The sequence below is a fragment of the Brassica oleracea genome, chromosome C3, assembly GCF_000695525.1.
Source record: "Brassica oleracea var. oleracea cultivar TO1000 chromosome C3, BOL, whole genome shotgun sequence".
In the NCBI taxonomy this organism is placed as follows: Eukaryota; Viridiplantae; Streptophyta; class Magnoliopsida; order Brassicales; family Brassicaceae; genus Brassica; species Brassica oleracea.
The window spans coordinates 51,518,223-51,530,876 of NC_027750.1; the positions used below are offsets into that span (position 1 = coordinate 51,518,223).

Sequence of the window (12,654 nt, forward strand, 5' to 3'; positions counted from 1 at the left end):
TTTGAAAAAATATTGACAACTTAATTTTTTAAAATATTATAAATTACTTAAACCATTAATACCACAGTGAAAATTTTGTTATCACTAATTTAGACTTTTTGCTATAACAGATACAAATGATAAAAAAATATGAGTAAAAAGCATCATCTAATAAATATTAATATTAAAATATACCATATATATATGTTACTATCATTTAAATTTAATTATATATCATATCAAATAGAAAAAATATTTTTTGATTTATAAAATTTATTTATATGTTTGCACCAATTTAATTATATAAGTAGTAGATAATGACTTTTTAATTATTCAATATATATTTATTATTTCATAATATGTTATAAACATATAATATATAAAATAATTTATATATATATAATGTTTATCCTGCGCAAGGCGCGGGTCTTAACCTAGTGTTTTCTTAAACCCAATTTTTAGCCGCAAGACAAAGGAAAATTACATCCACAACACTTACTTAACCGTTACAAAACACCATTAGCTTGTAAATAATCAACACTACAGCTCAACTACGACATAGCAGTCCAACAACCTTGCACCAGCAGCATTCCTAAATTTTATAACATCCACTCCTAGATAGTGGTGGGAAAATGAGTCATTATCTGCGGGTTCCGCCCCATTTGACTCGCCGCGGGGCGGGTCGACCGATTGAAAAAACGGGTGTTGAGTCAATTTTAAGCGGGACAGGTGCGGATCGACCAAATTCGAGTCGCGGGTAACCGCCAACCCACAAAAGAAAAAAACAAAAATAAATTGTAAAATAAAAGTTAAAAAATTGCAAAATTGTAAGATCTTTTGCTCTGATTCTTCTCTCCATGCAGCCTCCGTTGACAGAAACGATCCCATTGGCCAGTTCCATTTCGTAGCTGCCCTCACGTACAAGCTGGGGAAATAAAGCTAAGCTAATCATTACCAATTCAACCAATTCGGGATCAAAACCCTTTTAGCTTCCAACCTTCTATTACCAGTCGCAATGCATATCTCGATATTATTAAGAGAAGGTTAATTTTGTATTTCGCCTGTCACTGCCACTTTCAAAGGCCCACTATTTTATGGTATTGGATATTTTCCTAATTACTACATTCTCCTTGTATTTTCAGCCAATTCACTCTAATAATTATTGGTGAAATTAAGATACGTTTGAACGATAGAGGAGGTTAAGAGATGAGAGGATACATTGAACATAGGGGAGGTTAAGAGATGAGAGGACGAAATCATTGGGTTTGCAGATTAAGGGAGGGTTATTGGAAGATGAATTTGTGTAGAGTTTGTGAATTTTAAGAATCCATTGTTATTGGTTCTTGGATTTCAAAAATCTTAGTAAAATCTATTATTATTGGTTTAACAATTTTCAAAATTCATTCAAATCTCTTGTTATTCAAAAAGTTTAGTTATTACTTCCTCCGTTTCTTAATAAGTGTCACTTTGACACTTTTCACACAAACTAAGAATAAAAAAATGACTTCTCCAGAAAAGCAGTACAAAACATGATGTACATAACCATGTTGCCTGTGGCCATGTTGCCTGTGCCACAGTCAATTCCAGATTACCTATGCGAACTCTATTCTTGTACATCACAAGTTTCAAGGATGATGTATAATCCCTCGAGAAAAAAGGGTAAACCTTAATTCAGGTTTCTTTGAGATTTAATCATTAGCTTCGTTATTGTTACACATTCCTCTACACGGCTACTTGGAAGAAGTGGACAACATCGTCTGTTAGTCTCACTCAAATGATATCTATTCATTCTTCATTTATTTCATCTCAAACATATTAATTTTTAAAAATAACCAAAAAGATAAAAGATAAAAGATAAATATATTTTAGTAATATACATAATTAAATCAAAATTTGAAACTTTCTTTATAAATTATGTAAGATAGGAATGTTAAAAAAACGAATATGAGATCATAGGTTATGTTTTCTACAAATATCTTCTAGCATCCAACACAAAAAAATTGTCACTGTAGCGGAACCACTTGAAGGATAGTGAGATCAACTGACACCACAAAAATAATATAAATCAGATTTTGTAAGTTGACAGAGTCATATTTGATTGAAAAGAGAATTAATGAACTCCCAAATCTGTGTTCGCTTCCCCTCTATGACCCATTTTTATTTTTTGACTTTTCTATTATTTCCCTTTTAATTTTTTTTTTGGGGTTTAGCCACTGATTATAACGTACATTATATGATTAAATAAAACTCTAAAAGTCTGATGAAAGAGTTTACATTTTACACAAAAACCAAACCGAATTTAGAGGCATAGTCTATGGCGCATATGCACATTGCCAATGTAAAACCACTATGATTTTAATTCTTTCCAATTTCGGACCTTCCGAGCGAGACAGAGGCTTCAAACGATCGGTGTCTCTTTCTCTGTGTCTCGGCATTTGCGTAGGGTTTAAACTCTCAGAACCAAAAACCTCTCATTCCTCTGTGCTCCGTCCCAATCATGCGAAGATTCAATTGGGTTTGCTTCCTTCTTCATCACTCTCCTCGATTCCGCCAGAGAGCTTAACCGTCTGTGCCTTACCCTTTCTTCGCAGGTTCTCCGGAGTTTACAGGCGCGACGAACATTTGACTCCACGCTCGGACTGCGACCAGGTAATCCGTAAGTCTAAGAGTCATTGTTCTCTCCTCGGAGATCACGATTTGTGCTTGATTTTCAAGAGATTCAAAAAAAACTGATATGGCCTAATCTGAGCTGATTTAGGGTTTAGGAGCATATTAGAAACCCCCCAATGTAGTGATAAAGCTTAGCTGGAAAAAAGTTTTTTTTTTTTTATAAGGGTTTGTGAGGATGTAAGAAAGTTATGTCCTTTAACATGTGGTGAAAGCTAAACTCTTCTTAGGGAAATTTAAAGTTGATGTTTGTGTGAATTTACTTGGTAGTCTCGGTACTTTGCAGGGTCTCAGAAGCCCTTCTTGTTCGAGCGTTACATTCACGCTACAGGTCTTTTTTTTTATTTTCTTTCTAGATCATTGTGCGTGTGTGTGTTTTTTTTTTTTTTTATCATTTTGCATTCATTGGAAACTTGTTGTTCTTTATACTGCTTCTCAGGAATATCTTTCTCCAGTGCTCGTAATTACTATGATGTTCTTGGTGTTTCTCCTAAAGCTAGCCGGGAAGAGATTAAAAAGTCATTCCATGAGGTGAGCCATTGTTCATGAAATGCTTCTTCAGGCTTTCATGCTTTTTTTTTTTTGTTGCGCCGAGGAGGAAATTTTAGTATATCGTCTGCTCGAGTTTATGGATTGAATGTACAATCGTGCAGCTTGCTAAAAAGTTCCACCCTGATACCAGTAGAAATAACCCTTCCGCTAAAAAGAAGTTCCAGGAGATAAGAGAGGCCTATGAGGTGCTTTATTTTATCTTCTTCTTTTCAGTAAATCTTACTTACTCCATGTGTATTTTGAATCTATTGTCTGATATACTTCTGTTTTGGATTGAGAAACTGCAGACTCTGGGAAATTCTGAAAGAAGAGAAGAGTACGATAAGGTACGCTTGTCTTGTTGGTTGTCATTTATATCACTAAATGAATTTCTTGCTATTCTTATCACACAATACAGGTGCGTTATCGGAATTCAGAATATGTAAATAATGACGGTAGTGGTGCAGAGAGGTTCAGACGTGCATACCAGTCCAATTTCTCCGACTCGTTCCACAAGATTTTTTCTGAGGTACATTGTTGTGTTCTCGATTTGCTTTGTTTGTTTATATGGACCAGTCAAGTCTCTAACAATAGTACACTTGTTTTTTTTAAAGATATTTGAGGACCAATCTAATCCGCCTTCACCTGATATTCGGGTCAGTTTATCTGATTCTCTCTTTATTCTTTTTGTACGATGAGAAGCTGGTCTGCATTTCTAAACCTTGTTGTTATTGTTGAAAATTGAATAGGTGGAGCTGACGCTCTCTCTTTACGAATCTCTAAAAGGGTGCACAAAGCGTTTAGAATTTGATGCATATGTCTTTTGCGATTCCTGTGGTGAGTCGCCCCAGAATTTCAAGATATCTGCTCTCTTGCATTTACTAATATTAGAAAACCAGTTATGGTGCGCAGAATTTCCTGTAAAAATACGTGAGAGTATAAACGCTTTGAATAATAAGTCCTAACTCGTCCTAGTTCTTTATATATATATATATATATAATTCGTGAAGAATGGTCTTCTGGAAATGGCTCTCACCCATTGATGTTAATGTAATGTACAGTTGTGTCTTTTGTTTCTTGTAACATTTACGGGGTGCTAGTTTTTAAAAATCTGCTGAGTCAAGCCAACTTAGAGAGGACGAATGACTAACTTAATTGACAGTACTATTGACGAAAACCCGTTATTCCCAGTCTCACATCGTTTATTGTTTTACAGATGGACTTGGCCACAGTCTTGATGCTGCCACGAGAGTTTGTCCAACATGCAGGGGCCTTGGACGAGTAAGTTCCAAGTAGAGAATATAATCTTTGTTTTATTTGGAGTTTTAGTAAATGATACACTTTACATTTACAGTACTATGCCTTCTGTCTCTTTAACAGGTAACTATTCCTCCTTTTACAGCACAATGCCAGACGTGCAAGGGGTCGGGGCACATTGTTAAGGTCTGAGAACAAGAGATCTATTTTGATGCTTCAGTGGTTATCTCTCCGTCACTGCTTACAAACATAGATATGTATGTCTTTCTCTTCAGGAGCACTGCATGTCTTGCAGGGGATCCGGGGTCGTGGAAGCCACAAAGACGGTTGAAGTTGTGATCCCTGCGGGTAAGTGTGAAGTCTTCTTGATTTTTTCCATCTGTAACTTGATTTTGGGTTTGAAACATGCCAGTTCTGCTATGAAATGAGTGGCAAGATTTCGTTCTCTAAGAATTTGTGTGGTTAAGATGTTATCCAATTCACTATTGGTCACACTTATAGTATAGCTCGCTTGTTCTTTTTCTTATTTTTAAGACTATGCTTGGCTGTGTATTACCTGGTTAATTGGCTTTTATCTGCATTCGATATTTGCGTCAGAGACGAAACAAATAATTTAGAACTGTGATTTCGAGTTTCATAATGCATAAAGTTTACTGGACCAGATAGGCAGATAGTCAATTTGGTTCTTGGTGATATGATTCTGTCAAACTTTAATTTGCCAATTTTTCTTTACTTGAACAAAGGGATGGAGTCCGGCGCTTTGGTCACAATCGATGATGCTGGTCATGTAAGATCAAGAACAAGTCGACCTGGAAAGTTGTATATCAAATTTAAGGTTTGTTAAAAGTATCTGTATTTTCTTCAAATTCTGAACATATTACATCAAATAAAAAGATTATTACGCAATCTTGTACACTCCATAAGTAGTCTTATAATCTATCATCATTCTTGCCTCATCTATGGTCTTCCTGAATCCTTCAATTTCCCTTGATGACAAGTATCTAATCTTTTTCTGCTCACAGGTTGCTAATGATTCGACATTCTCTAGAGATGGCTCAGATATTTATGTGGATGCTAATATTAGCTTTACACAAGTAAGCACACTGGTCATTCCTGAATCTTGTTATAGTCAGAGTAGTACCTTCTAAACTTCTGTTTTTCATGCGTGGTGACTTTATGTGGTCAAAAGTGTTAACTACCACTCTGCCAGTTGATAAAGCTCTATAGTAACATATTTTATGCAGTGATGACAAAATAAAACCTCCATAGGCCATTGACTAGATAAAAGTTGCCTGCTGTCGATTTGAAAACTAACAAGTTTTGTCTTATTTACCATTAAGTTTATTAAGTATAATAACACTAGCATCTTTATCATTATGTTTAACGCGCTTGTCCTATAATTAGATAATTTAGCATATCAGTTCCAACTTCATTTGATAAAACTCAAATGCATGCTAAAGCTGTATTTTTGCCATACAACCATAGAGGTTTAAGCTTCTAGTGCAAATTGCTTGTTACACTGCCTATATTAGCCCAACATGGTGCTTTCTTTCATGTCCTTTTCTTCACGTTGTTTTTACTGTTTATTCCTTAAGCCATACTGGACATGTCTTAAAAACTTATTTGACAGGCCATTTTGGGAGGCAAAGTTGTGGTGCCAACACTGTCAGGCAAGACAGAGATAGATGTAAGATTCGCCTCCAGTGAGATCTATAGTATATTTCGTGTATGGATGGATTTCTACAATTTGGTATTTACCATTTGTAACTGAGTTCAAGTTGGTTTCCATCCTCTCACTGAGAGGATGGTTAAGATCTCAATCCTTTGGAGATTCTAGGGGTGACTTGTTTTAAATTTTTGCAGATACCAAAGGGGGCTCAGCCTGGCGAACTTCTTATTTTAAGAGGCAAAGGTACATTTAACTATCAGCCTATATGGTTTAACTTTTTTTTTCTTTGCTTGTACAATTTTTAAGATGCGAGTTCCTGCAGGACTACCGAAACAAGGATTTTTTGTTGATCACGGAGATCAGTATGTGCGGCTCCGTGTTAGCGTTCCTACGTAAGTTTTCTTCTACTTGGAATTCAAGTAAAAGTTGAGGCTTTTGAAACAGTTTCGCTGGGAGTTTATTTGTGATTCTAGAAACTAGTGTTGATTTGATCAGCTTCGTGATATCTAGTGGCATGTGGCATGTGTTGGGTTCTCTAATTGTCATTCCGTTGTTTCAACTGATTTATTTTGCTGCTGTATGTTATTTCTGGCATATTCTTATGCTGTGTATCTATTATCTTTTATTTTTCTAGTGAACTTAACGAACGTCAGCGCGCCATACTGGAAGAGTTTGCGAAGGAAGAAATCAACAGTGAGTTGAGTGGTTCTGCTGAAGGAAGCTGGTGAGTACATACATTTAATTTTGTACTCTGCATTCAGAACAGCAGAATGTGGGTTTAGTTGATTACAATAGAAGGTTTAGTGATGCTTATATGTTCTCGTTGGATTTTCTAGGCCTGCTAAAAGTATGTATGGATAAATAGGTTGTCTTATACAAGCATGTATCTATTGGCATAGGGCTGTTTTTAGTGTTTTTTATGCATTCAAGATTCAATAAAATAACTAGAATCGCTAGGGGAAGCAGTGTGGAAGATATGTGGTCTGAAAAATTTTAGATTTGGTTTGGTTGTCTTGAGTTTTTTTACTTTGCAATGTGATTCAACTGAATGTTATCTCCTCTCACTGGTGATAATGAAGAATCATGAAAATGAAAAACAGGCTTTACCAGAAGCTCTCTGCTGGTTAAACTTACAGGTGGGATAGGATGGGTCCTCGAATCATACGCGATTTCTCCTTAGTGGTGCTACTGGCGATATTGTTGAGAAAGTTAATGGGATGAAACCACCAAACCACAAGAGATGAAAAAGCTAAAAGCAATCAGCACAAGACAGCACAAGAACAAAAACAGTTCAATAGCATAACAGAAGGGTCATAATTTGACCTCATATTCTATCACAAAACTCATTTGATGTGATAATGAAAGAGAAAACCTTGTGTTTTTTTGCATAGTTTCAAGTTGTAAACGTCCTCTAATCTTATAACAGGGATGAAATAAAATAATAAATGATGCTTTACGATGTGCCTTTCTAAGCTCCTTCGTTTTAGTTTACACCCGCTTCTGGTTCTTCCAGGCAAAGATTACATTTCTGTCTCCTGCTGGATTCTTCTTATCCTTCTCCGCTTTGATCTCACTAGCTATAAAAATAAGAGACAAAACCCAAAAGGGAGAGAGCAAGAGAAAGACCCTTCTCTGCTTGGAACTTTAACCTCTGTGATGAGTCTTTCTCTTGCTCTCTCCCTTTCGAGTCTTTCTTGCTCTCAAATAAAAAAGTTGAAGTACTTCAGGACTTGAGTCAAAAACATTGTTCTGTTTAGACTCTTTTGCAGGTTTTAAGTTCTAAAGAGTGACAAACCTTTAAATCACCAGCCATTAACATACCTACCAATGGCAAGAGAGAAAAAGCATATATAACAACTACTGACAGTCACCAAAAACCCAATGATGTATTGCTTGTGAGTCTCGTGAACCGGCTTATCAGTTTTGGTATGCATTCCCAACACCGCAGCTCCAGCAGTTAACAAAACAACAACATAGTAAAATGAGTGAATTTGTGGTTGACCATGAAATAGCCAACTGTGAAGCAATGATGAGAGCAGCTGTTGAAACTGGGAGATAAGCTATTCCATATGCCTATAAATAGTTATCGAAGCCTGAGAGTGCCATGGTTAACGAGAAAGGAATTTGTTTTCGCTTCCATTGTAAATTCTGCGCCGGTTAAGGTAAGAGAAGAGAAGAGCAGAAAAATTAATGAAGATGGTTGGCAAACATGCGGTTTAAAAAAAAAGTAGAGAACCAAATCATGTTGCCACCATTGTTGAAGTAGAGACGCATGATCAGAGGACTTCACAGTTTCATATGGCTAATATTATACAGTTTTTTATCACAATTCACAAGAGCTCTCACCATTCTTGTCTTGTTGATTCTTGGATGGTTCTGGTTTCTGTGAGTAATGAAACTTTAGGGTTGGTGTTTGCAGGCTTTATTATTTATCAAAAACAAAAACAGAAGCTACTTACTGTCTTTTTCCTCAAATAATTTATTTGTTTCATTGTTATGTATGCAGATGCAGTATGTATGATCTTTGTTTTGTTTTGTTTTGACTTAGCGATGATTTTTCCTGTGTATACTGATTTAGCTATCAGTTATATAACTTATCAAAACGTTGTAATTATCTCATGGCCCTGGTAATATTCAAATTTAATATCTTAATTTTATGTACATTTTTTTTTTTTTTCAAATCTACAGTATGAAACTGGACTTCTTTCTTTGTTGGAAACAACTTGAAATTAAATTTATTTCTTTCCTAATTTAGTGGAAGGACTCAAGGACATTAAGTAAATAAGAATATAATTGGAAGATTTGTCAATGAAGAGCTTACTGTAGTTCTTTGACTTTTATCGTTGTAACATCAAATACAGATCCTTTGATTTAACACATATGATATCAAAAGTTTTAAAATGTTATCTTTGTATAATGATAGATAGTATGTAGATAGATTCAACGAAGATAAAAATTTTATCCAATTTGTTTTAGTTATATGTAATCATAGACCTTTCGTCACTTAGATTTCTTTTATCTTTATTTTGTAATCATCTTTCTAGGAATTCTATCTTACTACTACTTATGTATTAATTTGTTTCATTTATCAAATATTTTCACATTTACACTTGCGTATACAATTATTGGTTTTGTTATACACAAGAAGAACAGTAACATATTAACACACAAAAAAATACACACAATCACACATAACATAAAATAAAGAGCAACCGAAAAGTAAACTACCTTCAAGCAACATCAGAGCCACTAACTGGAGGCAGTTCTGTTTCAGGAGACTGAGGACTATCGATAATTTTCTTACCGGATTTAAACTCACCGTAGAAGTAAGAGACAAATCCCCATAGAGAGAGAAGGAGGGCAACACCTTTCTCCGCCTGAAACTTCTCTCGGAAACATACAACGGCCAAAACTTCCGTCACCGGAAGAAGAACACTGACGAAAACACCAGAAGCTAGAGACGACGCACAGTACACAACCCCTAAGGCTCCTAAGAAGAAGCATTGCCATACTATCCCTATGACCACAATCAACGTGTAGTAAAACAAGGAGCTTCCGATCATGAACTCTCTTGCTTCTCTTGGTATAGCCTACAATCATAAATATATCAAAAATGTGTTACACAGTGAATGATTTGAATATCTAGTTTTTCTTACATTTCTTTACATTTATTCTGCTAATGATTTTTTTTTTGGTAACTCAGGTGATGATTTTGAATTTTAGATTGTATATTTAATATCCCCCTTTCTAAAGTACTAGGTATTTTAGCTTTTTCACACATATTAAAAAATAGTTTACAGTTATAATTATATCCTTGTTTTTTTATTGATTGTTATACTTCAAATTTTTCTAGTTGATAAAAATAGGAGGGTAAACATCTTTTTTTTTTTTGTAAAGATGATACTTTATAACATAAAATCTTCAAATGGAGGAAATATATTTTTGGAACTTTTCATTTACTAATTACTATATTCCTTATTATTTGAAAATCCGTACTAATTTCTTGATATATTATGAAAACAAAAGGAACCTACAATTTAAAATACGAAATCCAAGAAAACTCAAGTTATTAGGGTTTGCATCAAAATTTACGTAACTAAGCTCTGATTCTTAGATATTACTCAATCAAGATCCATCCGGAGAGACCCTTATTCGAAAGAAAAAAGACCATAAAAGATATGAATCTTTGTTTTACCTTGAAGTCGCCTTTTACAACCATCCCAACGAGACAGGCAAGTAGAAGCGACGCACATGACCATCTGCATCTCGAGCACAAGTGTGAAAGTGATCTCTTGTCGAACTTTCTTGTAAGTAAGCTCAACGAGCGGCATTAAAAAAGCGTAGAGAACAGCTGCAATCAAAGTCAACATGAACCCAACCACATACTCCTTGCTCACGCCAGCGGGCCTGTCTCCGTCGGTATGCAAGGCCAGGATTCCTGTGCCGACCGTCAACAAAACGACGGCGTTTATAGAGAACGGAGTGAACTTTTGTTTGACCATCAAGAAAGAAAAGATCGCATTGAGCGCTAACTGAGTTCCCACAATGAGTGATGATGTGGAAACGGGCAGGTAAGCTAAACCATATACGTATAAGTAGTTGTCAAGTCCTATGAGCAACCCGATAACGATGGATATGCGATGAAGAGAGGAGTTTCCATGACGAAAACCTTAGCTTTTTCTGTGGTTTCGGAGTTGTTGTGGCTGCGGTTGCTGAGGCGGAGGAAGGAGACATAGAGAGGGATGAGGATGATTGGACACCCTGCGGTTGCAAGAAAGCTCATGAACCAGATTCGTGATCCGCCTTTGGTGTAGTAGAGACGCGTTAACAAAGGACCTCCACATGTTCCTATAGCCAAGAAAATGCATACTATGATTAGCAGACCGTTCTTCATCATCTTGGTGTTTTTGTTGTCTCTAAGTAACGCCTTGCTTTGCTCATGGGTAACACATTTTCCTACAGCCAACTGATAGGAATCCCCTATATATTAAAGGAGAAGCATTTTTAAAACTTACCTTAAAAGTTTATTGGCAAGGAATGTGACGTGATGACGTGGCTTCACGAGAAGCTTTTATTTAAGAAAATGCTTAGGTGTCACGCAGAGAACGTTTCTCACCAAAACTGTGAATTTAATGCGTTCACACTAATATTCCTTTAAAAAACTTTATACCATCTATATTTTTCTCCACGAACACTTTTATGTGATAAACCTTCAGCTTCAAGTTCGATTAGTTGATTTATCAATCCTTCTCAATATAATCATAGCATTAATAAAGATTCATTATTCCTCTATACGTTTATGTTAAAAACGGTAACCCATCTGATCTATCGCCTTTAAGTCGATAGATCCGTAGAGATGACAAAGCGATGAAACTTTAGTAATGCCAAGTGTTAATGAAAGAACCCTTTTCTCCATACCTACTTTCATGCATTTAGCAGAGCACTCACGTTCTTGAGAACCGTCTCTCATTGCTGAAAGAAAACGTTGAAAATATATTTCTAGATAAATGTGTTGTATTCGGTTTTGTTACTGCTAGATGAGGTAATCTCTGTTTCGAGGAGACTGAATCACTGTAAATCGTCTCGGCTTAGTGTATTAGTCTTCTAGAGCAAGAAATATAAGCATGCGAGTGTCACCACTTTCATCGCCGTGAGAGCTCTGCATTAGACGACCTTGAATATGATAAGAAACTTCTAGGAACAAACCACCTGCAAGTCTCACGTGATGGTCGCATCGGGAACAACCTTTACAATTTAGAAGGTCAAATAACCTTCAATTTATTTTACTATGCAACTATATTTTCTGAATTTAAAAGAGCTATACTTTTTTTTTTCCTTTCACGTAGCTATTGTTTTGCTTATAATATGTTATTGATCCACCTTTTTTGATTTTATGTGTTAAACCCCTAAGTCCATAACTACTACAACGTGATACGCGAAATATAAAAAAATATTTTTCAAAGGTTTTTCTCAAACTTACAAACACCATATATTAAATTTTAATATTAGTGAACCCTTTATAAAAAGTCTTTGGCTTCGCCTCTAATAACAATCATATCTTTAATTCTATCTAACTAAGTATACCTTATGTTATACATAATCATAATATATAATTTCAACATTAATATAGACATCTTATCCCGCGCAAAGCGCGGATTACTATCTAGTATTAACATATTTGAACTTACCAGAGTATTATTTGCCTTTTTCTAATATATATTAACCTGGGCTTTGGCCTTTTTGGTGATTTCTCATCTGTTCAAAAGGGTCAAAGAGCCATGATATGCGTTTCCGTTTTGTGTGTTTCTGGTTTCGAATCGTGTGAAGCATTATTACGTTGCGGCGCGTTTGCCACCCCAAAACGCTTTATGCTCCTTTTATCGTGTTAACACATCTTGATCGCGCGTTGACACATGAAAAAAAAAACTAACACGTTTTGAGTTACACACATTAAGTAGGACCAAATGATGAGTTGAAATATAGAATTTATTTTATCTTTGTGTTACGTTAATTATTTTCTATTATTGGGAAGATGTAGTCGTGGGTATGAA

General features: G+C 35.5%; 2 protein-coding genes and 1 pseudogene across 4 annotated transcripts; 1 reads left to right on the top strand and 2 right to left on the bottom strand.

Moving 5' to 3' along the window:
- Window positions 1–2,324: 2,324 nt before the first annotated feature.
- LOC106329478 (chaperone protein dnaJ 1, mitochondrial) lies at window positions 2,325–7,568 on the top strand. 3 transcript variants are annotated; one of them, XM_013768136.1, is made up of 19 exons: window positions 2,325–2,494; window positions 2,571–2,628; window positions 2,933–2,977; window positions 3,086–3,177; window positions 3,300–3,383; window positions 3,486–3,524; window positions 3,596–3,706; window positions 3,792–3,833; window positions 3,927–4,014; window positions 4,394–4,458; window positions 4,558–4,620; window positions 4,710–4,782; window positions 5,178–5,269; window positions 5,457–5,528; window positions 6,065–6,121; window positions 6,298–6,346; window positions 6,426–6,495; window positions 6,738–6,827; window positions 7,183–7,477. In XM_013768136.1, coding segments are annotated over exons 1-19 (1,209 nt in total). In that variant the 5' UTR covers window positions 2,325–2,476; the 3' UTR covers window positions 7,184–7,477. The 3 variants fall into 3 exon arrangements, with proteins under 3 accessions (XP_013623590.1, XP_013623589.1, XP_013623588.1); XM_013768135.1 differs by having other exon boundaries at window positions 2,326–2,494; window positions 7,204–7,477; XM_013768134.1 differs by having other exon boundaries at window positions 2,327–2,494; window positions 7,240–7,568.
- Window positions 7,569–7,591: 23 nt separating this feature from the next.
- On the bottom strand, window positions 7,592–8,433 carry LOC106330866 (purine permease 3; the record flags this gene model as incomplete). Its single annotated transcript, XM_013769268.1, is given in 8 exon segments — window positions 7,592–7,680; window positions 7,925–7,959; window positions 7,961–8,075; window positions 8,078–8,116; window positions 8,119–8,220; window positions 8,223–8,319; window positions 8,321–8,391; window positions 8,394–8,433. Coding segments are annotated over 8 exon segments (588 nt in total), but the record flags the coding sequence as incomplete, so codon positions are not given.
- A 900-nt stretch (window positions 8,434–9,333) lies between these two features.
- LOC106333850 lies at window positions 9,334–12,395 on the bottom strand (annotated as a pseudogene).
- Window positions 12,396–12,654: the final 259 nt, after the last annotated feature.

What these genes read in the sequence shown, in the direction of transcription:
- LOC106329478 (XM_013768134.1), top strand. An exon ending in TTAAAAAGTCATTCCATGAG is followed by an intron (nt 3,178 to 3,299) that starts GTGAGCCATTGT and finishes ACAATCGTGCAG; the next exon opens with CTTGCTAAAAAGTTCCACCC. An exon ending in CTAATATTAGCTTTACACAA is followed by an intron (nt 5,529 to 6,064) that starts GTAAGCACACTG and finishes CTTATTTGACAG; the next exon opens with GCCATTTTGGGAGGCAAAGT.